Raw genomic sequence first — 26,532 nt, 5'->3', positions numbered from 1 at the left:
GCAAAAACACCTGATATATTACGTCATCGTGTGGAACGTATCCAATAATAATTTATTTATTTAAAAATTTACATAAACTGTCTTTAAGGTAAACGCTAATTCAATTTGGAATTCCAATCTGCTTTGTTTTAGTAAATCATGCTAGTATTAATTAACCTCGTCGAAAATCCGCCCCCTTCCCCGACTCACACATGCATTTAACCCGGAAGAGGATACGGGTCTGGTCTTTGGAGCGTGTTTTTTTGTGCTGTGTAGTGTGGTCCTGGTGCAGTTTCTTTTGTGTGTAGAAAATCTGACACTTACGATAATGTACGATGCAGAGGAAGGTAAGGAAAGCTGCGGGAACTGGTTACACAATGTTAAGCCGCTTGTTTTTTTTTTTATGGTTATGAAATTGCTGAGAAAATCTTTTCAAATGTAATTTTGCTTTTCTAGATATGCAGTATGATGAGGATGATGACGAAATAACTCCGGATCTGTGGCAGGAAGCATGTTGGATTGTCATAAGGTAAAGTCCGCTCCTTTTTTTTTTTTTTTTTTTTTTTTTTTTTTTTTTATGTGTTTATTTTTAGGGATATATTTTTGCAAGCATATAGACAATCTCCAAAGTAGGGATATGACCCAATAATGGTAAGGTGTTCTGTAAAATGTAGAGTGATCTAAGTGATAGTAAACCATTTATTTTTCATTACACATGTAATATATACGTATATAGGGATGTACTAAACTGCATACTGGGGTGATTGGATTATTGCCTGCAATGCTCAGCACTCTCACAAAGTGTACTTTTTATAAACACACACCTCTCTGTAGTTTTATTCAATGTTGGAGATTGGCTCGGACGTGTAAGGTATCCTATCTGCCTGATCCTGCCTGGAAGCAGATGCTGCAGTGAGACATTTCCCCCTCTGCAGCTGCACAGCATCTGCTTCCAGGCAGGATCAGGCAGTTGGGATCCCGAACACGCCTGAGCCAATTCCTACTCAATATGTTGTTCCTTCCTGCAATGCTTGATACTATGTTCCAAGAAGCAGTTGGTGATGTTTAACTAATCACTTGCTGATTTATATACATGCAGCTGTACAACGTCATTTTTTTTTTTACATGGGTATTATGGGTGGAATATCATGGATACCCATTTTATGTAATGCATTTGACCAGTTTCTGATAGGATTATGAGTTTAATTAATTTTCAACATGGGGAATATCATGGTTTCACTTGACAAGGAGCATAATTAACCTGTTTATGAACACATTATGGGTTTAATTTTTTTTTACATGGGGGTCATGGGTGGAAGACCATGGCTACACATTCCTTTGAGCATATTTAACTTCTGATACCAAAGAAGTGTATAATTTTTCTACATGGGGAAATATCATAGGCATACATGTAATGCATTTGACCTTTCTGATAAGAACATGGGTATCACCATTTTCCACATGGGGATTATGGGGGGAATTTAATGGCTAAACATGGCTAGCAACACAGTTGACCTTTTTCTGATAAGACTATAGGTATAATTTTATTTGTACGTGGGGATTATGGGTGGAATATCCTGGTTACTCATTCCATGGAACATATTTAACTTCTTTCTAAAAAAGAATATACATATGTTTTCTACATTGGACTATGGGGGAATAACATAGCTGCACATTAAAAAGAGCATATTTAACCTAATTCTGATAAAAATGTGTGTGATTTATTTTTACACATGGGGATTATGGGTGGAATATCATGACTAAACATGCATAGGAACACAGTTGATCTGTTTCTGATAGGAATATGGGTACAATTATTCTCCCACATGGGGTATTTGGGTAGAATATCATGGTTACACATTCCACATGAACCTATTTCTGATAGGAATATGCACACTTTTTTTTTTTTTTTATATGGAGATTATGGGTGAAATATCATTGCTCAACCTAGTTGATCTGTTTCTGATAATAACATTGGTATTCATTTTTCTATGTGGGCATTATGGGGAAATGTCATGGTTGCACTAAAGTAAAAGCATATTTGATCTGTTTCTGAAAATTTTTGGGTTTAATTTAGTTTTCTACTTTGGGATTATGGCGAGAATATCATAGATATACATCCTATGTATATCTGCAGTCCTGGCATTCTTTTCCTATTAAAATATAATTTTTTACTTTTTTCTTATATTTGTTCCTGTGTGAACTACAATCAATTGCTCCTGTGAGAACTACAACCAACAGCTGGACTGGGCGATGCACTGGATATTCTAGATCCTTACGGTCTTCCCAGTCTGGCCTGCGATCGTGACCCAACTACTAGCTCTGCACTCAGTTGGCTACGACATAGCCCTACTGGACGGGGGCTGACCGGCGAGTAAAACTTTGTGAGGTCGCATAGCACTGCTCACAACAGCAGTCAAGACCAGAATCTCTGCGTACTTCAGGCCGCAGGACCCCATTCCAAGATAGTGCGGTGGACTGCTGGGAGTAGCGCCCGCCTGGTGACCGTGGTCTGGTGAGTAGTGTCCCCCTCCCCCCTGGCAGAATTTTTGGGGTGGTAGCGGGCCCCCCCTGTGTCCTTGCTTCCGCCCTCTTCCTTGCTGGGGTCCCCCTTAGATTTGAATGCCCTCATCTGTCCCTTGTCCCCCTGACTCCTGTTTGGTGGCATGGGTGAAATTGGGTATGGGGCTACATGATGCTGGGCTGGAGGAGCGGTGCGTTATGCTGCTGTCGGTCCTTGTTAGGGGTGTCTGTACCTGGGTGCTGCTGGGGGGGTCTGTACATTTTTTTTTTTTTCCCCTGGGGTCCAGGGTCCCGTGCAGCTCAGCATGGTACCGCCATTTTTCAGTGGTGTCTGCGATTCCCTGTTCAGCGGCCATGTTTTTGGTTTCCCCATAGACTTGCATTGACTGCCATTTTCCTGTAATAAGAGACAGTGCCGAGGGGGCCTCTGTATACAGCGTGGCGGGTGTGCTGATTCTTGTAGTCCCACAGCGGTGCACAGGGGGGAGCTCAGCATTGTTCTGCTTAACCCTCTATGGTCATGGAGCCAGGGGAGCTTGTTTCACCACCCGATCCACTCCTGGAAGCTGCGGGACCCTCTGTCTGCCCTGGCAGCCATAACGGCAGCCCTGCAGTCACTAGTAGCTAAAGTAGATATGGCCCCGCAAAGGAGACCTGGCAAGAAGAGCCCCCCACCTTCACCTGTATTCTCTGCTTTATCAGATTCTGGCTGCCGCGGACGCCACTGGGTCTGTGTCCTAATAGTGAGGATGAGTGCTCTAATAGTGAGTAATATCCTCTGCAGCCATGCATGAAAAAGTGCTGGTGGAGGCCCTGAATGTATCAGTACGGGAAACTTTACAGTTGGAGGACTCGGCTACTGCTGAGTCGGCGACCCTGGTGCAATGTTGCACCCGCAAATCTCCCAAGGTGAATAAAGGTTTTTCCCATTTTCTGCCTATTTTGACGAGATTCTCACTAGTCAGTGGGGTTCCCCTAAATGCATGTTTGGAATACCTAAGTGTTTTGCTAGAAAATATCCCTTTTGAGGAGTCTCTTCTGAAGAAACTGACGGTTCCACCATCAGTGAACTCTCAGGTTCCCGGGCTGAATAAGACCACACTGTTGCCGGTGCAAGATCCCCCGTCTTTTAAGGACCCTGTGAACAAGAGCGGAGGCTCTGGTCCGGTACCTTTTTTTTTACTGTGGCTGGTTCAATTCTAAGACCAGTAATTGCTATCACCTTGGTATCCCAGACCTTAACAGAATGGGTTGAGGTTTTGCGCAAGAATCTGGAGGGGAGTCAACATCCTTCTGACCCGGCGGATCAGTTGATCCAAGGGTTACAGGATATTTGTGATGCATCCCTGGATGCGGCCCCCCTGGCTGGCAGGGTTTGTGATGACAGGGATCCTTTGTCTTATGATCTGATTGAAGTACTGGTCAGCTGACCAGGCTTCTAAAAAGGTACTGACTGATCTTCCCTTTTGTAGGTGAGCTTTTGTTCGGTGCCTCTATGGAAGAGATCATTAAGGGCCTTATGGGAGGCAAGAGTACTTTGCTTCCACCGGCTGCCAAGGGCAAGGAACCTTGCCGTAAGAGGGGTCCCTTCTTTTCGGCTCACAAGCGGCCCTTTCGTCCATCTGGATCGCAGGAAAAGGGCTCGAGATCCACTTGTAACTTTGCGGGAGGCTCCCAGAGACCCTGGAATGGTAAGTCCAAAGCGGGCTCTTTGGTTCCGTAGACAAGCATTCCCCAGCCTGAAGGTATGCCCTCACCTGCGTCTGGGGTGGGGGGATGTCTTCGCTTCTTTCTGGAACCGTGGACCTTGCTCATTCACAACAAATGGGTCCACGAACCGGTTACAAGATCGAGTTTGGGTCCTTTCCTCTGGCAAGGTTCTTTCCTTCCAACTTATGCCTGTCTCCAGAGCGGCTACAGGGCCTCTATGGAGCAGTGCAGGACCTGTTAGTACAAGGAGTTATTGTGCCGGTTCCAGAGGAGTCCAGGTTGCCCATCAACATTCTGGAAATTCGGGCGATCAGACGGTCTGTCTCGATAGACAGATTGTCTATAGGAATGCCTTGTGCAGATGCAATCAGACAATGCTATGGCTGGGGCGTATGTCAATCCTCAAGGGGGCACAAAGAGTGCCCTAGCGGCCCGGGAAGTGGCCGGCATCTTGAGGTGGGCAGAACGATATGTTCCGGCCCTCTCTGCTGTGCAGTCCGGGGTAGAGAATTGGCAAGTGGACTATCTCAGTCAGCAGATGTTGGAACCGGGAGAATGGTCTCTTCACCCGGAAGTTTTCAATCAACTGTTTCTTCGGTGGGGGACCCCTGATGTGGACTTGCTGGCTTCCTGTCTCAACAAGAGAGTGCAGAGGTTCGTGTCAAGATTTTGGGATCCTTTGGCCGACGCCACAGATGCTCTGGTGGCCCCTTGGGGTCAGTATTGTCTGATTTTTGCCTTTCCTTCAATTCAACTTCTGTCAAGACTACTACGTAGAATAGAGGTAGAAGGAATTCCAGTCATTCTGGTGGCACCAGACTGGCCATGCCGGTCCTGGTACGCAGGCCTGGTAAGGCTGCTCGCAGATGTCCCTTGAAAACTTCCTCAGGGAAGATCTTCTTTCTCAGGGATCAATCTTCCATCCTGCTTTACGGGCGCTGGCTTTCACGGCTTGGCTTTCGAAAGCCAGGTGCTGAAAGACAGAGGGCTGTTGAGTGCTACTTCCAGGAAGGTTTATCATCGAGCTTGGAAAGCGTACATTACTTTATGTGAGTCGTGGCGGGTTTCTCCCTGCTTCTTTTCTTTGTCTAGCCTGTTGGAGTTTCTACAATTGGGTGTAGATCAACGTTTGGCTCTGGGCACCATCAGGGGCCAGATTTCCGCCCTGGCTATTTTTTTCCAAAGTCCTTGGTTCACCCTTTTGTGCAGGGAGTTCACCAGGTTCCTCCTGTGCGATCCCTGGTACTGTGGGATCTCAATTTGGTTCTGTCGGTGCTTCAAAGGCCTCCCTTTGAAAATATTCGAGAAATTCCTCTGCTCACTCTGTCGCAGAAGGTGGCTTTCTTGGTAGCTATTTCTTCCGCGTGTCGGAGTTGGCTGGGTTGTCGGTCCCCTTACTTGGTGATTCATAGGGACAAAGTGGTGTTACGACCCTGTCAGGCGTTCCTTCCTAAGGTTGTCTCAGGGTTTCATTTGAATGAAGACATTGTGCTACCGTCCTTGTGTCCTAAGCCTAAACATCCTAAGGAAATTGCCTCACGTAAGAGCGATTAGAGTTTACCTGGAGGTGACTGAACGATTAGAAAATCCGATTCTTTTTGTTCTTACGGATGGACCTCGTAAGGGGCAGGCGGCATCTGCTGCGACCATTTCCAAGTGGGTCAGGCAGACAGGGGTGCAGGCCTACTCCATTAAGTGTCAGGTTCCTCCTTTTCCCTTTTCAAAGCGCATTCTACGAGGGCACTTGGTGCCTCCTGGGCCTTCCGTCATTAGGCATCAGTGGTTCAGGTGTGCAAGGCGGTTCCTTGATCGTCTGCACACACATTCCCAAAATTAAGGTGGATATACTTGCATCTTCGGATGTAGCGTTTGGCTGAAAATTTTTGCAGGCTGCGGTTGCCGTGGTTTCTGCTTTTCAGGGGTGGTGAACTCCAGTTATTCCTAGTTGAGCTCCTGTTTTTACCTGGTTGGCTATGTTTAGCCTTGTTGAAATTCTGCATTTGCTGTGTTTTTCCCACCTCTCATGTTGCACTGCTTTGGGACATCCCAGTGGTCTGAAGACTTGAAGCTGTGTCTGTCAGTGAACAAGAGAACTGTTTTTTTTCCCTTAACATCTTTCAAGACAGCACCTTGAGAGATGGCTCCTCCCTCTCACCCCATCCACCAGACTTTAAAAGGAGGCTTCTCCCACAATTCCTCAGTTTTTGTTTCCTCCGGCCGATGAACACTTGTGTGGGGAGTCTGGGGCTCTTTAGGTGCTATCCTGAGACCCTACCCCCCACGACCACCTTACCCTTTTTTGTTTGTCTGTAGTACATTGGCTCCCTCTTCCCTTTCAGTGCTCAGGTGAGCCAAGGACTCCTGGGAGTGCAGCCCCCGGGTGGCATTCTTGGCTGGCGGTGAGGCTTTTTTTTTTCTACCACCGCTACTTCAAATTTGAATTTGCCGGCACTTTTGCCCGTGATCGAGTGACGCTCGTCCAGCCGGAAGTGAGGTTTCCGGGAGGGGTTGTGCTCATACATGGGGCGAGTGGCGCCATTTACGCCGGACGCAGGGGAAGAGGGGAGGAGCAGGCTTGTTCCGGTCTGGTGCAGTAGTGCCTCGGGTCTCGAACTGGTACTCTGAAGCCATGAACACGCTGCCAGCGCCGCGATGGAGACAGCTTCTGCAGGAAGTGGCAAAGGCACCAGCAAAGCCCAGGTAAGGGGTAACTGTATTTACTTTGTCTTACTGTTGGGTCTCCTTCCTTTTTGCTCCCCCCCCCCCCCCCCCGTGGTGGCTGGGGGCCTGTCGGGGCACATGGGGCTTATCTTATGTCTTCCTGTGCACCTAGGTGGCCCTGAGGTATAGGCTGACTCCTTAGAAAGATATTTTGTGTTTTCTTTCAAGGCTAAAAGTTCTGAAGCGGTAATTAAAAGAAAATGCCCCTCATGCCAAACAAAGTTGTCTGAACTTTGGAAAAAGATACTCTGCTAAGGATGTATTGACGCTTTGGTTAAATAGGAAGCGTCTTCAGCATGTAGCGATTTAACCGCCTCTAAGGAAGGAATTAGATGCTACCATCCAATTTTTCTGGTCATCTCTACAGGATCTCTCCTTGAGTCAGCCATCAGCCTCACATACATTTCAAAGAGGAGACAGAGGAGGAAGGGGTTCAAAACATACCCTCAAAATATAAATTGTCCTTAGAACAGGAAGGACGGTCTATTAAAGGCAGTTTATATCACCTTAGGTTTGGAAGAGGAGGAGGAGCTATCCCTGCATGATAGGATGTATGCAGGCCTAGGTGAACCTAAGGGTCGCATCTTTCCGATGCATCAAACCATTTCAGAAACCATCAAAAATGAGTGGGCTGAGCCTGAAAGGAAACCGTTCTTCCCCAAAGCCTTTAAGATGCGTTTTCCTTTTGAGGACCCAGGAGAAGCTTCAAAGAGATCTAAATAAAGCCAGCATTCACCTAGAAGCTCTGGGTTGGATAGTGAATTTCCAGAAGTCGAACCTCACGCCAGCACAGCGGGTAGTTTCTGGGTTTCCAGATAAGCTCAGTGAAACAAAAAATCTTCCTTCCAGAAGACAAGCAAGCCAAGATCCAAAGTATAGTTGCTATGCTGCAAACTAAAGAATGGTCGGTCAGAAAGGTTATGTCGGCTCTGGGAAACCTAACCTCGACAATACCAGCCATCCAATGGGCAAGGCTCCATATCCGGCCGCTTCAATATTTCCTGCTAAGAATCTGGGATCACAGTTCAGAAACTTTGGAGACAAAAAGTAAAGATCCCCCACCAAGGTCAAGAGGACCCCCTGGTAGTGGTGGAGGAACCAAGCAACCTTAGCAAGGGTATTGACCTAGACCTTCCTGATAGACCAAAGCATAACAGACGTCAGCAGCTGGGGTTAGGGAGCCCACTGGAATCAAAATCTGGCACAGGGTGTTTTGTCCCAGACAGAGGAAAGGAAGTCCTCAAACTGGAAGGAGTTAAAGGCAGTCGCCCTGGCTCTGGCTGCCTTCTCTCCAAACCTCCAAGGGACTTAAGTACAAGTCCTATCGGACAACGCAACAACAGTGGCATATTTGAACAAATAAGGGAGCACAAGAAGCAGAACCCTGCAATTGGCAACCAAAATTCTGGAATGGGCGGAAAGTCAGTTGCTTTCCTTGTCAGCAATCCTTATCAAGGGCACACTGAACGACGTGGCAGATTTTTTTAAGCAGGCAAAAAATTCGGGAAGCAGAGTGGAGCCTAAATCTAGAAATCTTTGCATTGATCATCAAGACTTGGGGACAACAATAAGTGGATCGGTTTGCAGCAAGAGAACGCAAAATTTCCGCTTCACTCCACACAAACGACAATTCTCTGGGGACGGATGCTCTAGCGCATCCCTGGAACTTCCGGTTGGGCTATGCTTTCCTCCCCTTTCAACTTATTCTTCTTGCACTAAGGAAGATAGAGAAGGAAAGAGCATCAGTGATCCTGATCACTCCATAATAGCCCAAAAGAGCCTGGTTTTCAACTTTGCTACAGTTGGCAGCAAAACCTGCCTTTCAGCTCCCTCTGTCAGGACTTGCTTCTTCAGGGTCCAGTCTGTCACCCAGAGGTGGCCAGGCTGAACTTAACCGCCTGGTATCTGAGGAGCAAATACTAAAAAGTAAAGGACTCTCACAAGTGTAACCACTTTACTTTCCAGTAGGAAGAAGGTTACTAGGGATATATATGCAAAAGTTTGGAAAACTTATAACACCTGGTGTCCAAGGAATCAAAACTTGGAAAGTGTCAATTTTGGAATTTCATAAAAATGGTGCAGAAAAAGGTCTGGCCGTTAGTACTCAAGGTGCAAGTAGCCGCCTTAGGAGTATACTCGGAGAAGCCCTGGTCGTCACATTCTTTAAAGCTCTTGCCCATTCCAGACCAGCACCTACCAAGAGTTTTCCCAAATGAGACTTATCAGTAGTTCTTTAGGCCTTCACAAAGGAGCCTTTTGAACCTTTAGACTACTTCGCTAAGAAATCTTTCTCTCAAGACTGCTTTTCTAATTGCAACATCAGCAAGGAGAATGCTCCCTCTTCTATTCCGATCTTTTCGGCACTCAGCAATTGACATTCTCCTTCCTTACTCCCCCCAGCAGTCTTCTGGGACACTGACGGGTCCCAAAGACTGCATCCACCATTCACAATGCGTGCGCATGAGTAGTGGGCACCCGGCTGTTAAGCCGCAAGCTGTCACAGCTGGGTGCCCATAGTGAATATGCCGGCACCGCTAACGGAGGACAGAGGATGAAGATGGCTTGTATGAGTGCACTGCTGGACGAGGGGACAGGTGAATGGCTGTTTTTTAGAAGTAAGCAGCTACACTTTTGTAGCTGTTGACTTTATTTTTTTGACAGGTGGTTGGAACGCAACTTTAACTTATACCTGCTGTCAGCATGGTATAAACTAATTTAACTTCAGTAGCATGCAGAATCCATCACTGTGGGGGCGTGGCTTGCAGCTGATGTAGACGTACATGCCGAGCGCTCTCTCCGCCAGTGATCCTGGCATTCATCCTGATAATTGCAGTATCCGCCACTATCCGACGTATATACTTACCTGTGTTGATATACACTACATAAAAGGTGTGTGAAATGTGACAAAATCAAAATAAACAATTCCAAACAGCTGAAGAGACTAAAATGTCCAAAACTGTGATTCACAACAAAATCAAAGTCCATCCGGTGATAACAAATGAATTGAAGTATCTTGACATGTGGGTGCTTGAAATATTCAAAGGAAGGTGATGTTAAAGTGATAAAGGATCCCACCACCAGCTGACAATCCTGCTTACCAGATAGATAATTTCTCAGGCATTAACTCTATGCAATGGCATGCACAGTTCACCCTGGTGTGACACAGTGGAGCCTCTTACCAGATGTCTCTAATAACTTGCGTATCTGAGAATTCCCCTGGTTAAATTGGATAATGATGTTGGTATCCTCCTGAGTGTTCCCCAGGCTGTTCCTCAGTTTATTCACTCTTCCAATGATATAGCTCAGCTTGTAGCTCCAGTGCATACCATGTAATGAAACAAATGAACCGCCCGTAGTGTATTATCCTTGGTTTATTCGGCATACATAGGCAAATGTACTTACAGGAAACAGGTCTTGGTATTGGCATGTAAATGTGGAGCCTTTCAGTATCCTGTGTCCGGCTGCAGCACGGACACCTCGGATGACGTGGGTGGGAGGCGCGACACGCCTCCTCTCCAACGCGTTTCCTCTGAAAAGACTTTTACTGGGATAGGAGAAGTCTTTTCAGAGGAAACGCGTTGGAGAGGAGGCGTGTCGCGCCTGCCACCCACGTCATCCGAGGTGTCCGTGCTGCAGCCGGACACAGGATACTGAAAGGCTCCACATTTACATGCCAATACCAAGACCTGTTTCCTGTAAGTACATTTGCCTGTTTTCCTAATAAACCAAGGATAATACACTACGGGCGGTTCATTTGTTTCATTACATGGTATACACTGGAGCTACAAGCTGAGCTATATCATTGGAAGAGTGAATAAACTGATAGTCTGGGGAACACTCAGGAGGATACTAACATCATTATCCAATTTAACCAGGGGAATTATCTCAGTTACGCAAGTTATTAGAGACATCTGGTAAGAGGCTCCACTGTGTGTCACACCAGGGTGAACTGTGCATGCCATTGCATAGAGTTAATGCCTGAGAAATTATCTATCTGGTAAGCAGGATTGTCAGCTGGTGGTGGGATCCTTTATCACTTGAACATCACCTTCCTTTGAATATTTCAAGCACCCACATGTCAAGATACTTCAATTCATTTGTTATCACCTGATGGACTTTGATTTTGTTGTGAATCAGTTTTGGACATTTTAGTCTCTTCAGCTGTTTGGAATTGTTTATTTTGATTTTTGGAATTGTTTGTTTTGATTTTGTCACATTTCACACACCTTTTATGTAGTGTATATCAACATATTTGTTGTCCTACACATTTTGTTTAGCGCACCAACCCATTTTTCACATATTATTTTGCTAGGCACAGCTTCTTGGTTGCAGCTTTACACGTCAATAATTATCAGCGCACTTCCACATATTCCCGTATATACTTACCTCCCTGATCTCCTACCGTCTGTACCTACCTGCCGGCTGTGTGTCCAGTGCTGGGGCGATGTCTCGGAGGGGCAGAGAGACGCTGGGGCCTACGGATCCCGCTTCCCAAGATAGCGCCCGACCATCCCGCTCCACCAGTGAGGCTGTGATGAAACTTTGCTAAATCTTCCTCAAAGGAGACCCCACACAAGCCTCCTCCTGGTCCGGAGGACCCCGGTGCCCTGCCTGTGGAGACGGAGGAACCCTGGCCCGCAGATGCGGCCTCTACTACCTCCTGGGATGCCGTGAGTACCGCTACCCTCCCTGGGCCTGATCCAGACCGGGGTGTAGTAGCTGAGGACTCGCCCGAAACCACCTTGCGGGATATCTTTACGGCTGTTACATCTTGCAATAAGGCCATACATGTTCTTCTGAGCTTAAGGGGGTGAAAGTGGAAGCGAATCTAGTGAGGCAGGACATGCAAAAGCTGCGGGACCGTAGAGGATGACCTGACGCCATTACAGCAGGATGTACATCATATGCAACTTCTTACAACGGGACATTCCTCTCGCCTGGAGGATATGGAAAATAGATTCCGCCGTAACAATGTTAGGGCAGTGGGCATCCCTGAAAAGGCAGAGGGTAAAGACCCTGTCACTTTTATGGAGAACTGGCTGCTTAACTCTTTTGTCAGGGATGCATTTTCTCACATGTTTGCAATTGAAAGAGCCCACAGAGTTCCTGCTAAACCACCGTGCCCTGGTGAACCCCCACGCCCATTTTTGTTTAAGCTCCTTAATTATAAGGATAGAGATGCTTAATGTCTGTTCCTTGCCCGCACTAAAGATAACCTCATGCAGATGGATAATACCCGCATTTCTTTCTACCCGGACTTTTCTGCGGAAGTGCAACGGCGCAGGGCCAAATTCACTGATGTTAAGAAGCGTTTGCGGAGATTCACGGTCAATTATGCCATGTTATACCCGGCCCGTTTGCGGGTGATTGCAAACCATGAAACCCATTTCTTTGACAACGCCATTGCTGCATCTAGCTGGCTGGACAGAGTGGAGCCCACCCTGGAGAGGGCTCGTGCCGTGCCGGCCTAATGAAAAGCCTTTCTGGTCTCTTCGTATTGGGAGGAAGTCTGTCTACACCTTACTGATTGAACACTTTCTGCACATACCACTGTTTTTTGGCGGAGAGTGAAAAGTAATGACTCAATGTTAATAAATCAACTCTAATAGTGATTGCTAGTGATATTAATAGTCCCAATTACTAGTGAATCATAAAGATGAAATCAAAAAACAATCTTCATCTGTGATCACAAAATAAAGTGCTGCATGCTTCACTCCAGTGCTCCCAGTGGCTAGTGCAAGATAAGCAGCTCACCTTAGGACTAGACTCATGAGTCAAACACGCTTTGGGATGTAAGGATAACAGCCTGATGTCCCTTCCTTCACCACCTCCAACTATCACTCCATATAGACCAGGAACCCGGTGTGTGTGTATAAAAGAGAAGATCTAATGCTCTGTTTTGCAAAAAGCTATTTATTTCCTCTTAAACAGATACCATTACACTTACATTGGGATGCACTTAAAGCAGTGTGGGCTTCAAGCGTCACAAACAGCTCTCTGTACACCTCCAGGAATCGACGTACTCCGAGCAGGCGCTTGAAGCCTGCACTGCTTTTAAGTGCATCCCAATGTAAGTGTAATGGTATCTGTTTAAGAGGAAATAAATAGCTTTTTGCAAAACGGAGAGCATTAGATCTTCTCTTTAATACACAACGGGTTCCTGGTCTATACGGAGTGATAGCTGGAGGCGGTGAAGGAAAGGACATCAGGCTTGTTATCCTTGCATCCCAAAGCGTGTTTGACTCTGAGTCTAGTCCTAAGGTGAGCTGCTCATCTTGCACTAGCCACTGGGAGCACTGGAGTGAAGCATGCAGCACTTTATTTTGTGATCACAGATGAAGATTGTTTTTTGATTTCATCTTTGATTCACTATTAATTGGGACTATTAATATCACTAGCAATCACTATTAGAGTTGATTTATTAACATTGAGTTATCTTATTTGTTATTTAGACACATTTATTGATATATTTTCACTTGGCGCAGCAATATTTATTGATTAGTGAAAAGTAATGGATCCAATTGGGTTCTTTGCCTTGCTCGGGACTGTAGCTACTGTAAGTTCCTTCGGATCAAAAAAATTTTTGCTGAGATGTTGGGGCCCCCTCCCCTCTCTGTCCTAGGAGGATGTTTTGCTGCAAGGTATAACCCCCTTCCTTGCTGTTATTTTATCATTAAAGCGGTTGTAAACCCAAAGTTCAAAAAAAAAAAAAAAACAACCTGCAAGACAAAGGCATAATGAGCTAGTATGCATCGCATACTAGCTCATTATGTATTACTTACCTTAGAACGAAGCCCCGACACGGACCCCCGGACATCGCTGCGGGCGCTGCCATGATCCCTCGCCGTCTCTTCCGGGTTCGGCGGGTCCGGCGCAGTGATTGGCTGGAAGAGACGGCTCCGGCGCGATGATTGGCCGGAGCCGCGATGACGTCACTCCCGCGCATGCGCGCGGGAGTGATTTTCCGGCAAGCTCCCGGCAAATAGATTGAAGGTCCCTCCGGACCTTCAGAGCGCATGCGCCGCTCGCGCGAGCGGCTGCATGCACTGTAAATATCTCCTAAACCATGCCGGTTTAGGAGATATTATTTGTACCTACAGGTAAGCCTTATTATAGGCTTACCTGTAGGTAAGAGTAAAAAAGCGGGATACTACCGCTTTAAGGATTCTACCATGTTTTTGTCCGCTATGTACTGTTTTTTTTTTTTTTTTGCTGACTGCCTCACCTGTTGTGAGCACTTGGCTGACATTTTTGTTTGGATTTTTCTTGCTGCTGCCAATCGCCTTACACCTTTCTTTGGATGAGGAGACTGCCACCGTACATTTTATTACCGCATGTGTGCTGCCCCTGCTCTTTTTTGGGTTTTTATGGCTCTGCTCTTGGGCTACATGGGACGATCTGTCTTTTGCTGTCCCCTTTTCCCTGTCTCCTTCTAGTGTTATTTGCCGTACTGATTTACATTATGTTGTGCTAGGTTTATCCCTGCTCTCCATGTTTACAAGTATTATGGCTAGTCACTGTGTACTTTGGTCTCCCGTAATGTTCACGGACTGGGTGATAGTGTGAAGCAGGTGGCGTTGTTCTCTACTTTGAAGAGGTATGCTCCTGCTGTGGTGTGCTTGCAGGAGACCCACCTGCAGGCCTCAACCCTCCCTCTGCTACGTCGCCGTGGATACGGCACCCAGTTTCACTCCACCCACTCCGCTTACTCTAGAGGGGTCAGTATATTACTTTCTGATAATGCACCCTTCCAATTGTTGTCCTCTAGGGCTGCACATCTTCACTTACTCACGATTCGATGCGATTACGATTATTAGGGTCGGGCTTCGATTCCACGATGCATCACGATTACTGCCCAATGCCCATGCCCAGCCCACTGCCCAATGGTTTTTCAAAACTTTATAAAAAAAAAAATCAAGCAGTCACAAATTAAATAATCCTTTTTATTTTCATTTGCTTAACCACTTCCCCCTGGGTGGATGTCATATGACATCGCAAACTTTGCGGGGGAATACCGGGATGATGCCTCTAGCTAGTTTGAAGCCGACGGTCGGCTCCCGAGCCGCATCGATCGTTACCCGGGGGGCGGGAGGGGACGTCGCCCCCCCCCTCCCGCCGCCTTCCGTGGCTTTTACCGGGGCTCCCGTCCCACCGGGAGCCCCGAGCACCCAGCCGGCGCGTCCGCCGGCCGGATGGAGTCCCGATGAATGCCGGAAATGGCATCGATCGGGTCTCCGATGACGTAACCCGGAGGCGGCGTCCATGACGTCACTTCCGGGTTAGTGTGCTGCAAAACGGCGGCTAATTTGAAAAACGGCTGTATGCAAAAACGCCGTTTTCGGCGTTTTGCATACAGGGAAGTGTAGTGGAGGGGTCTAGGGTCTTTTAGACCCTCGATCCCTCCATAAAGTGTACCTGTCACTGCATATTGCTGTCACAAGGGATGTTTACATTGCTTGTGACAGCAATAAAAGTGATCAGATTTTTTTTTTTTTAAAAAACTGTAATAGTTAAAAAAATTAAAATAAATGGGAAAAAAAAAAAAATTTAGCCGCCCCGATCAGTTAGCTCGCGCACAAAAAAAAGTATACGGAAGTCGAGCCGCGAATGAAATCGCTGTTCAAACCACACATGAGGTATCGCCGCGATCTCCAGAGCGTGAGCAATAATTTAAAAAAAAGAGCTACACTAACTCTAAAGTGTCGCCTATTGAGATCCCTATTGAGATCTCTATTGACCGTAGTTTGTCGCCATCCCACGGGGGGGCGCAATTTTAAACCGTAACATGTTGGGTATCTATTTACTCGGCGTGACATGATCTTTCACAATATACAAAAAATAAATGGGCTAACTTTACTGTTTAGTATTTTTTAAATGCAGTGAAATGTAATTTTTCCCAAAAAAATGGCGTTTTAAAGACCGCTGCGCAAATACCGCGTGACAAAAAATATTGCAATGACCGCCATTTTATTCTCCAGAGTCTTTGCTAAAAAAATATATATGTTTGGGGGTTCCAAGTAGTTTTCTAGGAAAAAATACTGGTTTTAACTTGTAAACAAAGTGTCCGAAATAGGCCTGGTGGGGAAGTGGTTAAAGACCTTATATTAAATATTTTCTTTTATGAAGCAGTAAATTGCACTACTACAGTTTTTTTACTAATTTTACTGTTACTTCTAGTAAAATACTAGTGTTGTCTCTCTGCTATGCGATTTTCATTTGCAGACCTTCCTATATGTTTGCAGTGCAAGTGCACTAAAGTATGCAGGGCTTACAGGCCATGACAGGGTCCAGGGAAGTGTCCTTTTAAAGTACAACTAAAAACAAAACTTTTTTGATTTTGGATAAAATTTTGCCTATAGTTGTACTTTAAAGCCAAGATAGAAGCCAGCCAAGCTAATATTCTTGTGCAAAATGGTCATCAATTCCCACAAAACATTATATATAAACCCTTTTATGTGAATATATGCATTGCAATAAATTCCAGGTGTGCCATAACCTGTCCTCTACAAAACAGAGCACTTCCTGACTAGTAACCCACATCAAGGGTGAACCTGGCAATAGTGCACTGCTGCATAACCTCCATGTTCACCGTGATGTTTGTTTCCCTCTGCAACTGCCAGTCAACTCAAGTGAGTTGATGGCTGCTAAAGGGGAGTTATAAATATAAGCTTTAAGCTTATCAATTCACTTATGTCACTTTTATGTCACTTACTTTACAGAAAACGTTACCTGTAGGGATGCACCGAAATGAAAATTCTGGGCCGAAACCGCAACCGAAAATGCAGGTTGCCCTTGGCCGAAAACTGAAAATGACTTTATCCCCAAATTTTTTTTTTTTAAATGGGTAGAAGAGGGGCATACACCAAAAACAGGCAGCGACGTACACCTGTCGCTGCCACCCTGTCGGTGTATGTACTTTGACGGGTTGGCAAGTGGTTAATTTAATTACCAATGGTATTTCTATTATGCAGCATGAGGGGGTTAATGTATTGCCACTGCTGGTCACTGATGAATTAGTGACCGACCAGTGGCAGTTAATTAACCCCTTTGTGCTGCATTAGTGCAACCAGTATCAGTGTTAATTAACACTGGTTGCACTGATACTGGTTGCACTAATGCAGCACAAAGGGGTTAAATAACTGCAACTGGTCGGTCACTAATGTATCAGTGACCAGCAGTGACAATACATTAACCCCTCATGCTGCATAATGCAAATACCATTGGTAAGCTGCCTCAGCTCTCCCCCATCCCCCCCTACTGCCTCAGCATCCCCCCTCGGCAGTACACCCTCCCCCCCCCTCTGGCTCAGCGTCCCTCCCCATCCCAACGATTCAATCTCCTACTCCCTCTGCTGAGTGCTCCTCGGGTGTACTTCATTCAAAAGTCCCGCCTCTGGCCGGCAGCCCGCCTCCCGGTGATGTCACTACTACGGTCTGTGTATGAATGAAGTGACACACTGGGCGGGAGGGCGGGCGAGCGGCTGCTAATAGATATAACTGTGATCCTTCACTTCCCTGTCAGCGGGACTGTGTGAGAATGAACTGACACCGGGCGGGGGGAGCGGCTGCTAATAACTATAACAATTTGAGCGCTTCACCTCCCTGTCAGCGGAGATGCATGCCTGACAGGGAAGTGAAGGCTCACATAGTTATAGTTATTAGCGGCCGATTCCCCCGTCCTCCCGCCCAGTGTCAGGTCAGTTCATTCACACAGTCCTGCTGACAGGGAAGTGAAAGCTCACATAGTTATATCAGCGGCCGCTCGCCTGCCCTCCCGCCTGGTATGTCATTTCGTTCATGCACACATCGTAGTGGTAGGGACGTCATTGAGAGGCGGGCTGCCGGCCAGAGACGGGACTTTTAAAACCTGCACTGCGCCCTCCTTCCTCACGGCGGCCATATTAATTTCGGCATTAACCCATTATCGGCCGAAATGGGATAGGCTCATTTTCGGCCGATAATTTCCCGAAATTATCGGCCGAAATGGGATTGTGACAGGAGTCACTTTGGGCCTGGGGGTTGTGGACTCTAAATTCCTTTAGAGAGGTTGGGGGGCACCATGCCCAGCCTTATGGGGCTCTCCTATGTTTAAGTCACCCTGCATCTATTATGGATGCAGGGTGACCAAGAGGGTGGTGAACACTGAGAATATGGTTGGACTCCTTCAAATGGGACAATAATATGCATTAACCATATCTCTCAGGAAATATGGAGATCTATCATCTCTTTAGACTGTCAGGCACAGGAAGTGCAGCGCCTAATTTGGGCATCCAGGAACTGGCAGAGACAGCATGGCTGCTAATCATTAAAGTGCTTTTGTCTAAAATAGGGTCTGAGACAGCTTTTCCATTCACCTATTAACTGTGCTAATGAGCCCACCTTTGTTCTGTCTGTCTGCCTTAAGAGAAACTTATAGGAATGTGGATTAGATGCTAAGGGGGAGGGGGAATTGTCCCACATTGTATATTTTGTACACTGTATGAGTGTAAAACTCTGTTCCTATTGGATGGTGAATATTATGTTCGGTCTTCAACAAGGTCCATCTGGGTGGTAACTTTGTGGGTGAAAACTGTATACAAGTCGTGTTCAATAAAGTTGTGCTGAGTTCATTCAACCTCAATCTAGAGTTCTGTCTCTTATTGGGGGATATGCTACAAGGGATTGCTATGTCCTCCATACTCCCTTAGAGAATCACTGAGCTCTTGTAAGAGCTTGTTCTGCTGCACTCTCTGGGGAAAGAGGTTCACCCACAGGAACCTGGAGCCTTGTCGTAGGTCCAGGGTGGGTAGGAGATGCCAAGACCCTAACCAAGCTGCGGCAGTTCGTGGAGTCTGAAGTGCTTACGGTGTCTGGTGGAGTGCTTGGAGTCCCTTGGGAAGCACTAGGAGCATCTGTCAACTGAGGTACCCGGTCCGGGGTGCCCTGTTCCGTTACATTGGTTGGCAGCGGTGGGATGTCTCCTGCAGTCCAGGACATCCAAACCACCTCCAGACCCACAACCCTTGAGTTGGAGAGACAATACAGACTGGTGGTACTTGGAAGACCCACCGATGGCAGGTGGAGATGGGACCGAGGTCTCTCTACCGGCCCTACAGGGAAGCTGGGCAGCCGGCCCAGGTCCCCAGCTACAGCAGGAGTTACAGGGAGCTGAAGGTGTCGTCCTTGCTTCCAAGCAGCAGTGAAATTCCAGGGAGAGGAGACAACTAATTGTTCTCCCCAACCACAGGGAGACAACAGCCCTGACCCCAATGATACAGATGGGACCGCGGTCTCTGCACCAGACCTACAGGGATGCTGGGCGGCCGGTCCAGATCCCCCACCTGCCCCGCAGGAATACGAGGAGGTAAGCGATTCCTCCTCTCTAAAGCAGACCCCCAACCAGGTTCTGGGGGTAGAATTCGCCAACCCCAACCCAGCAGAAGAGCTGGCAACAGGGCAGAGTGCTACCAACCTCTGCCCAGCACCCGCAAAAGCTTCATTTGTACACCCCAGGGATGCTGGACAGTCTGCCCAGATCCCCAACAGCCTGACGAAGTGAGCCCCACCACCCTGTCTTCTCTCCAGCGGCTGAAAGGACTCCCAGGAGAAAGGCCAGTCCACACTTATCCACAGCAGCGGGTATGTTCTGCGAGAGAGGCAGAGGTTGGCTGGGTGAGTAACACTGTTTTCTTGACAATTTGTTTGGGGTACTTTGTGGGTGCAGACATTGGAGGACTGGAACTACGGACTAACTTGGAAGAAAACCCGTTTGGGGTCTCCTTCTGTGTTAGTCTCCTGCCGAAAGGGGAGAAATGTGACAGGAGTCACTTTGGGCCTGGGGGTTGTGGACTCCAAATTCCTTTAGAGAGGTTGGGGGGCACCATGCCCAGCCTTATGGGGCTCTCTTATGTTTAAGTCACCCTGCATCTGTTATGGATGCAGGGTGACCAAGAGGGTGGTGAACACTGAGAATATGTCAGGCACAGGAAGTGCAGCGTCTAATTTGGGCATACAGGAACTGGTAGAGACAGCATGGCTGCTAATCATTGAAGTGCTTTTGTCTAAAATAGGGTCTGAGACAGCTTTTCCATTCACCTATTGTTAACTGTGCTAATGAGCCCACCTTTGTTCTGTCTGTCTGCCTTAAGAGAAATTTATAGGAATGTGGATTAGATGCTAAGGGGGAGGGGGGATTGTCCCACATTATATATTTTGTACACTGTATGAGAGTGTAAAACTCTGTTCCTATTGGATGGTGAATATTATGTTCAGTCTTCAACAAGGTCCATCTGGGTGGTAACTTTGTGGGTGAAAACTGTATACAAGTCGTGTTCAATAAAGTTGTGCTGAGTTCATTCAACCTCAATCTAGAGTTCTGTCTCTTATTGGGGGATATGCTACAAGGGATTGTTATGTCCTCCATACTCCCCATACTCAGAGAATCACTGAGCTCTTGTAAGAGCTTGTGTAAGAGCTTGTTCTGCTGCACTCTCTGGGGAAAGAGGTTCACCCACAGGAACCTGGAGCCTTGTTGTAGGTCCAGGGTGGGTAGGAGATGCCAATACCCTAACCAAGCTGCGGCGGTTCGTGGAGTCTGAAGTGCTTACGGTGTCTGGTGGAGTGCTTGGAGTCCCTCGGGAAGCACTAGGAGCATCTGTCAACGGAGGTACCCGGTCCGGGGTGCCCTGTTCCGTTACAGGGATAGGCTCATTTTCGGCCGAAATTTCAGTGCATCCCTAGTTACCTGTCCTGCAGACAGTCTCTGTCTCTACCACGATTAAACCCAACTGAAGCCAAGCCACCATTAGAGGAAGGAAAACCATTGACAGAGTAAATCATCAACTGAAGCTTAAACCTTGCGTAAATCTTCATGGCATCACAAAAAAACACACAACACGATTGTCTGCATCAGAATCATAAGAAAGGTTTGGCATTGGCACACTGGTACAACTCAAGGCATATGGGTTAGGTCAGGTTTGTGTGTATTTGTGATCCAGTAAAGATTTAATCAAGGTTTTACGCTTCAATGTATGATTTTAATCTTTCAAGGATGTCCTTTCCTGTACCGTGGCTGGCTTGCCTTCAGTTGTCTAGATACACTTTTACCTTTAGTATTTGGTTGAGGGAACCCCCTACACTTGCTATTGCTACAGAGTACAACAGACACCAGACAGACATGCGTTGCAATAAATTCCAGGTGTGTGCCATAACCTGTCCTCTACAAAACAGAGCACTTCCTGACTAGTAGCAAACATCAAAGGTGAACCTGGCAATAGTGCTCTGCTGCATAACTTCCATGTTCACTGTGATGTTTGTTTCCCCTTGCAACTGCCAGTCAACTCAAGTGAGTTTATGGCTGCTAGAGGGGAGTTATATAAATATAAGCTTAAGCTTAAATATCAATTCACTTATGTGAATGGACCATTTTTGAAAACAAGCCATTCTCTATCTCTCCAGTGCCAGAAAAGCTGTAAAAAATATAAAATGTTCCAGGTTCACTGTGATTGTTTGCTCCTGCCATTGCCAGTCAACAAAACAGTGTGTGTGTGTCGTGACTCGTGAAAACTCAAAAGCTAATTACGCAGCTCTAGCATCAACTCAAGACACACACACACACTGTGACCTTTGAAAACGCCCAATAGGCGGGTGAAACGCGTTGACGTAATTTCCGGTGCGGCTGGAACGCATCGTCCCTTCCGGTTTGCTTCCTGGATCTCAGTGGAACGCACGCCATTAGCGGTGTCCACCACTATTGTTGGTTCTCTATGTAATGCTTTTTTTTCTCTTTTACATTGTATGTTTTTTACGCTTTGGGGAAATAGTCAAAATCTACTACACTATTGGTCCCCTTTTTTGCTTTCATCTGGGAATAACTGTGGCCTAAGTCGGAGCGATCCCATGCAAGGCATCTATAATCCTGGAACTATCCTCATTAGGAGCCGAGTTGCCAAAACCATCCATGATCTGATCAAGCGTTTGAGACTATCTGTGGTGAGTAGGGAACCTAGAGGGTCTGGCCACTCACTTTGAGCACCGTTTGAACGATCGGTATCTGCACCTGAGCACTTTATTGGACACGTTCAGGGGTTGACAAATTTTCTTTGAATCTAGGAGCCAGCTAAAAAAAGTTAAAAGCCAGTTTTTCAAATCAGCTGCCCGGCGCCCAGGAAAAAAAAGAAAGCAAGAAAGAAATAAAAGGGAAAGAAATGGAGAGAAGAGAAAGAGGAAAGGGAGGTAGAGAAGGGGAGATGGGGGGGGGGGGGGATTAGGGGAAGGGGGGGTGAGAGAAGGAAAGAGGGGAGGGAGATGGAGTGAAAGTCTCAGGCAGATGTGTGTGTGTGTGTGTGTGTGTGTGTGTGTGTATGTATATCTATCTATCTATTATATATATATATATATATATATATTAAATATATTACAGTGAGGTTCCCTCAGCTCTATGGTGTGTACAGAGGAATCCTCCAGAAGTGTGGCACTCCTCCTCCTCCCTTACATACACACAGAAAATGGTGACGGTTACATTCGGTCATGTATGGTCTATGTGCATTTGATCAAGGACCTCAAAAGCACCTAAGCAGCGTCCATTGGAGGCTTTTTTTCCAATTTTGCTTCAGTAAACTACCAAACCCTGCAACTGTGCTACAGTCAGAAATTAATTTACATCACCTTAATCTGAATTTTATGTATTTCTAAGAATTATGCAAAATTCTAAGATTCATGCAAGCTCCCACATGGAATGCATGCTTCTTATTTGTTCCTGTACTGTGCAGTTGTCTCAGGGACACCAACATGAATGATGGCAACCAGAGGACCTTGCAACTCAGGGGCAATATCTCCTTATTCAAGGCCATCCTTCACCTCACCCTCCATAAAATGCTAGTTAAAACTACAAAAAAATAAAAAATATCCCCTAAATACCTGTAGGGGAATAAAAAAATTAGCCAATTTACTTACCTTTCCTCCAGAGGTAGCTAATCAAGGAGTACATCATCTCCTTCTATTGAGGAATTTAAACCCTCCTCCGCTATGAATGCTGGGCCCCTGCCTGTGTGTGCCTGATGTCACTGGTTGCTAGACACCAGGCGGATAGCAACCAGTTAGGGAATCACACAGTGTGCATTTAATTTTGGGACACTGCTTTGTCCTGGAATAAAACTGCCTTCACTGTCATGCTACATGACACCTCCCCCCCCCCCCCCCCCAGATGTTGCGCCCAGTGCGGCCGGACCCCCTGCACCCAGTGCCGAGACAAGGTCATTCAGTGCCCAGGGCAAACATGGCAAGCTGCGCCCCCCCACCCCATCTATAGATAAGGCTAATAATGGTAGGTTTGTTTCAGGCAGTAGGGAGGCAATACAACGGCTCCTTACCTTCTGTCAAATGCTCTCTGAAGAGCAATCTGCCTGATGGTGACTTTTCAGAGACCAAAACACGTGTGAACAAGCCCTTTATTTTTTACAAATGTTTCATTCATAGTGTTGAGAATTTATATGTTGTGTGTGTATGTATGTACATGTGTGTGTATGTGTATATATATATATATATATATATATATATATATATATATATATATATATATATATATATATATATATATATATAGTATTCAGACCCCCTTAAATTGTTCACTCTGTTATATTGCAGCCATTTGCTAAAATCATTTAAGTTCATTCTTCTTCCTCATGAATGTACACATACACATAGCTCCCCATACTGACAGAAAAACACAGAATTGTTGTCATTGTTGCAGATTTATTAAAAAAGAAAAACTGAAATATCACATGGTCCTAAGTATTCAGTGTGGGGGTCTGGGCAAGGGGGGGGGGGACTCACTCTGTGTTTGTCAGTGCTGTGGGGGATTGGGGAAGGTGTGGGACATCCACCCAGGTCTCATCCTTGATGTTTGCTACTAGTCAGGAAGTGCTCTGTTTTGTAGAGGACAGGTTATGGCACACCTGGAATTTATTGCAATGCATATTCACATAAAAGGATTTATATATGTTTTGTGGGAATTTATGATGACCATTTTCACAAGAATATTAGCCTGGCTGGCTGGCTTCTTCTATCTTGGCTTGCCTTAAAGTACAACTATAGGCCAAACTTTATCCAAAATCCAAAAAGTTTTGCCTTTAGTTGTATTTTAAATGGCGGTAGGCCTGGCTTATATTAATATTTTCTTTTATGAAGCAGTAAACTGCACTACTACAGTTTTTTACTAATTTTACTGTTACTTCTAGTAAAATACTAGTGTTGTCTGTCTCTGCTATGCTGTTTGCATTTTCAGACCTTCCTATATGTTTGCAGTGCAAGTGCACTAAAGTATGCAGGGCTTGCAGGCCATGACAGGGTCCAGGAAAGTGTCCTTTGAAGCAAATGAAAATAAAAGATTTTTATTTGTGACTGCTTTATTGTTTGTTTTTTTTTGATAAAGTTTTGAAAACCATTGGGCAGTGGGCTGGGCATTGGGCAGTAATTGTGATGCATCGTGATGCATCGCGGAATCGAATCTTATCGAATCGCGACCCTAATAATCGTAATCGCATCGAATCGTGGGGTAAGTGAAGATGCACAGCCCTAGTGTGTGTGTGTGTGTGTATATGTATATGTGTGTGTGTGTGTGTGTGTATATATATATATATATATATATATATATATATATATATATATATATATATATATATATATATATAATATAAATTTTTTTTTACATTTTTAACTGCCCTGTTGGGGGGCTTTTATGAAATATCAGGGCTCTAAACAGACCCCAGATGTTTCACTTTTGAGACACCATGTGGTTTGGTGCATGTGATAGCAGATGTGTGGGGTGCCATTACCAATAAATGGCACTGTCGCACGTCTACTAATGGACGATTTGTTTCTGTGTGTGTGTCAGGAAAGCCACAATCTTGTGACTGACATCGGTCACTTTGATGTACTTTCATGAAAACGCACTTTGTAATAGAAATTCAATAGAAGTCCACCTAAATCCAGGTAAAACACACACACAATCACACTGTGACCAAACTGCAGTGCACAGGTTATTAGGGATAGGAATAGGGGGGATGAGGGTAGGAGGGCAGCTCTGGGTAATAAGAATGTGTTAATGAAGAGCAGAGTGAAGGGCTGTAGAGAAAGTGCTAATGCTGCATTTTAGGACAGGACAGTGTCCGCGAAATGGCTGCTTGGATAGCCCGAGCTGGGACAGGAGGCTGCAGGACATGCAGTGCAGATTTATGGAGTGGACAGCTGAAAGAAAGTGAAGGGTTAATGTGAACAGGAGAGAGGTGCAGAAGACTCTGTGCTGACTTACTATTGTGCAGGGAAGGTAGAGACGACATGCTGCGGACAAAGTGAAAGTGAACAACGAGGAAGATTCAAGTGACCTGGCCGGGAAGAACAAGCTGACAGGGGGGAGCTTGTAAAGAGTAGAGTGATAAACAGCTGAAGGAGAGATGAGGCAGAGGTTAAGTGGATGGAACGGACAAGTCCGAGGATCATACATTGTACAATGACAGGAGGGATGTAGGGAGAATCAGTCTTGCCTGATGTGTGTCGGGTGACCGCAACGAGGAGAGCTGACAGTGGCAAAAGTCGAGCAGTGCGTCCTATGGATGTGCTGAAAGTGGAGAAGAGGCAGCCTGTTCTGATTGGTCAGCGCCGTTCATGTGACGGTGCTGACCAATTAAAATGCCTCTTGGCGGTACACAGCAAATTATGGATAGGAGCCGCGGGGATTTCAAGTCTCTGCATCAGCGATGTGGCGTCCCGATGCCTGACTGCAGATAGCTGAAAACCTAGGCGCCCGGACTCAGTTTCTAGTCGCCAATGCGACCTGGCGCCTGGGAATTGTCGAGCCCTGGACACGTTAATATCTAAGGACTGTTTTATTTGTTGCAATATATGCTGGTTTTATATTTATATTAACCACTTTGCACTTTATTGGACACATCACTATTCAGAATTGTTTTATTAATTTTTTGCAATACATGGTTGTTTTTTTTATATATATATATATATATATATATATATATATATATATATATATATATATATATATATATATATTTATTTAACAATATTGTTTTTACACATTTATATGAAATGACAGCGCTGTTTTAATTTTATTTCACATATTACACATATTAGAATCCACAATTGGTGTATTTGTGATCCAATAAGATAAGATTTACTTGAGGTTAAGCGTCAAATGTACAAGTTATTTCTCTCAATGATTTTCCTTCCTATAATGCTGGCACCGTGGCTGGCTTGGTGTCAGTTGTCTAGAAGAAAATACACTTAATATTATTTATTTGGTTGAGGGTTAAATGAACCCCTGCCTGCTTGCCTAGACACTTTTAGTGTGAAGCAAGTGCAACGGATTATGGATTGGCAATGGACACATTGGACAGGACAATCTTAGAAAACAAACCATCAGTGCTATAAAACACTGGTGTGACTGGCAGACTGAATTAGTAATTACTAATTCATTAAAAACATGAATTAGTAATTATTGCAGTGCTTAGCATTTGGTAACATGTAGGTTTTTCTGTAAGAACACTAGCTTATCCACATGCTCCGATTTCAGACTGCTTCTTTTCGCTGTTAGAACATCTCCTGCAGT

General features: G+C 45.7%; 1 protein-coding gene across 2 annotated transcripts in view; it reads left to right on the top strand.

Annotated features, from left to right (window-relative positions):
* Positions 1-248: 248 nt before the first annotated feature.
* Positions 249-26,532, top strand: part of POLR2B (RNA polymerase II subunit B) — an 837,536-nt gene continuing 811,252 nt past the window's right edge. Inside the window, exons 1-2 of one of the 2 annotated variants that reach the window (XM_082254374.1) lie at positions 249-326; positions 436-508. In XM_082254374.1, coding sequence (XP_082110500.1) covers positions 491-508 — 18 coding nt within the window. In that variant the 5' untranslated portion in view covers positions 249-326; positions 436-490. The remainder of the gene's footprint in view (positions 327-435; positions 509-26,532) is intronic. The other variant, XM_082254373.1, reaches the window with a different exon arrangement.

This window comes from Pelophylax lessonae (assembly GCF_965119305.1).
Source record: "Pelophylax lessonae genome assembly, chromosome: 1".
Taxonomy (NCBI): domain Eukaryota; kingdom Metazoa; phylum Chordata; class Amphibia; order Anura; family Ranidae; genus Pelophylax; species Pelophylax lessonae.
Note: the sequence above shows the minus strand (reverse complement) of the source record. Positions and strands in the feature narration are given on the sequence as shown.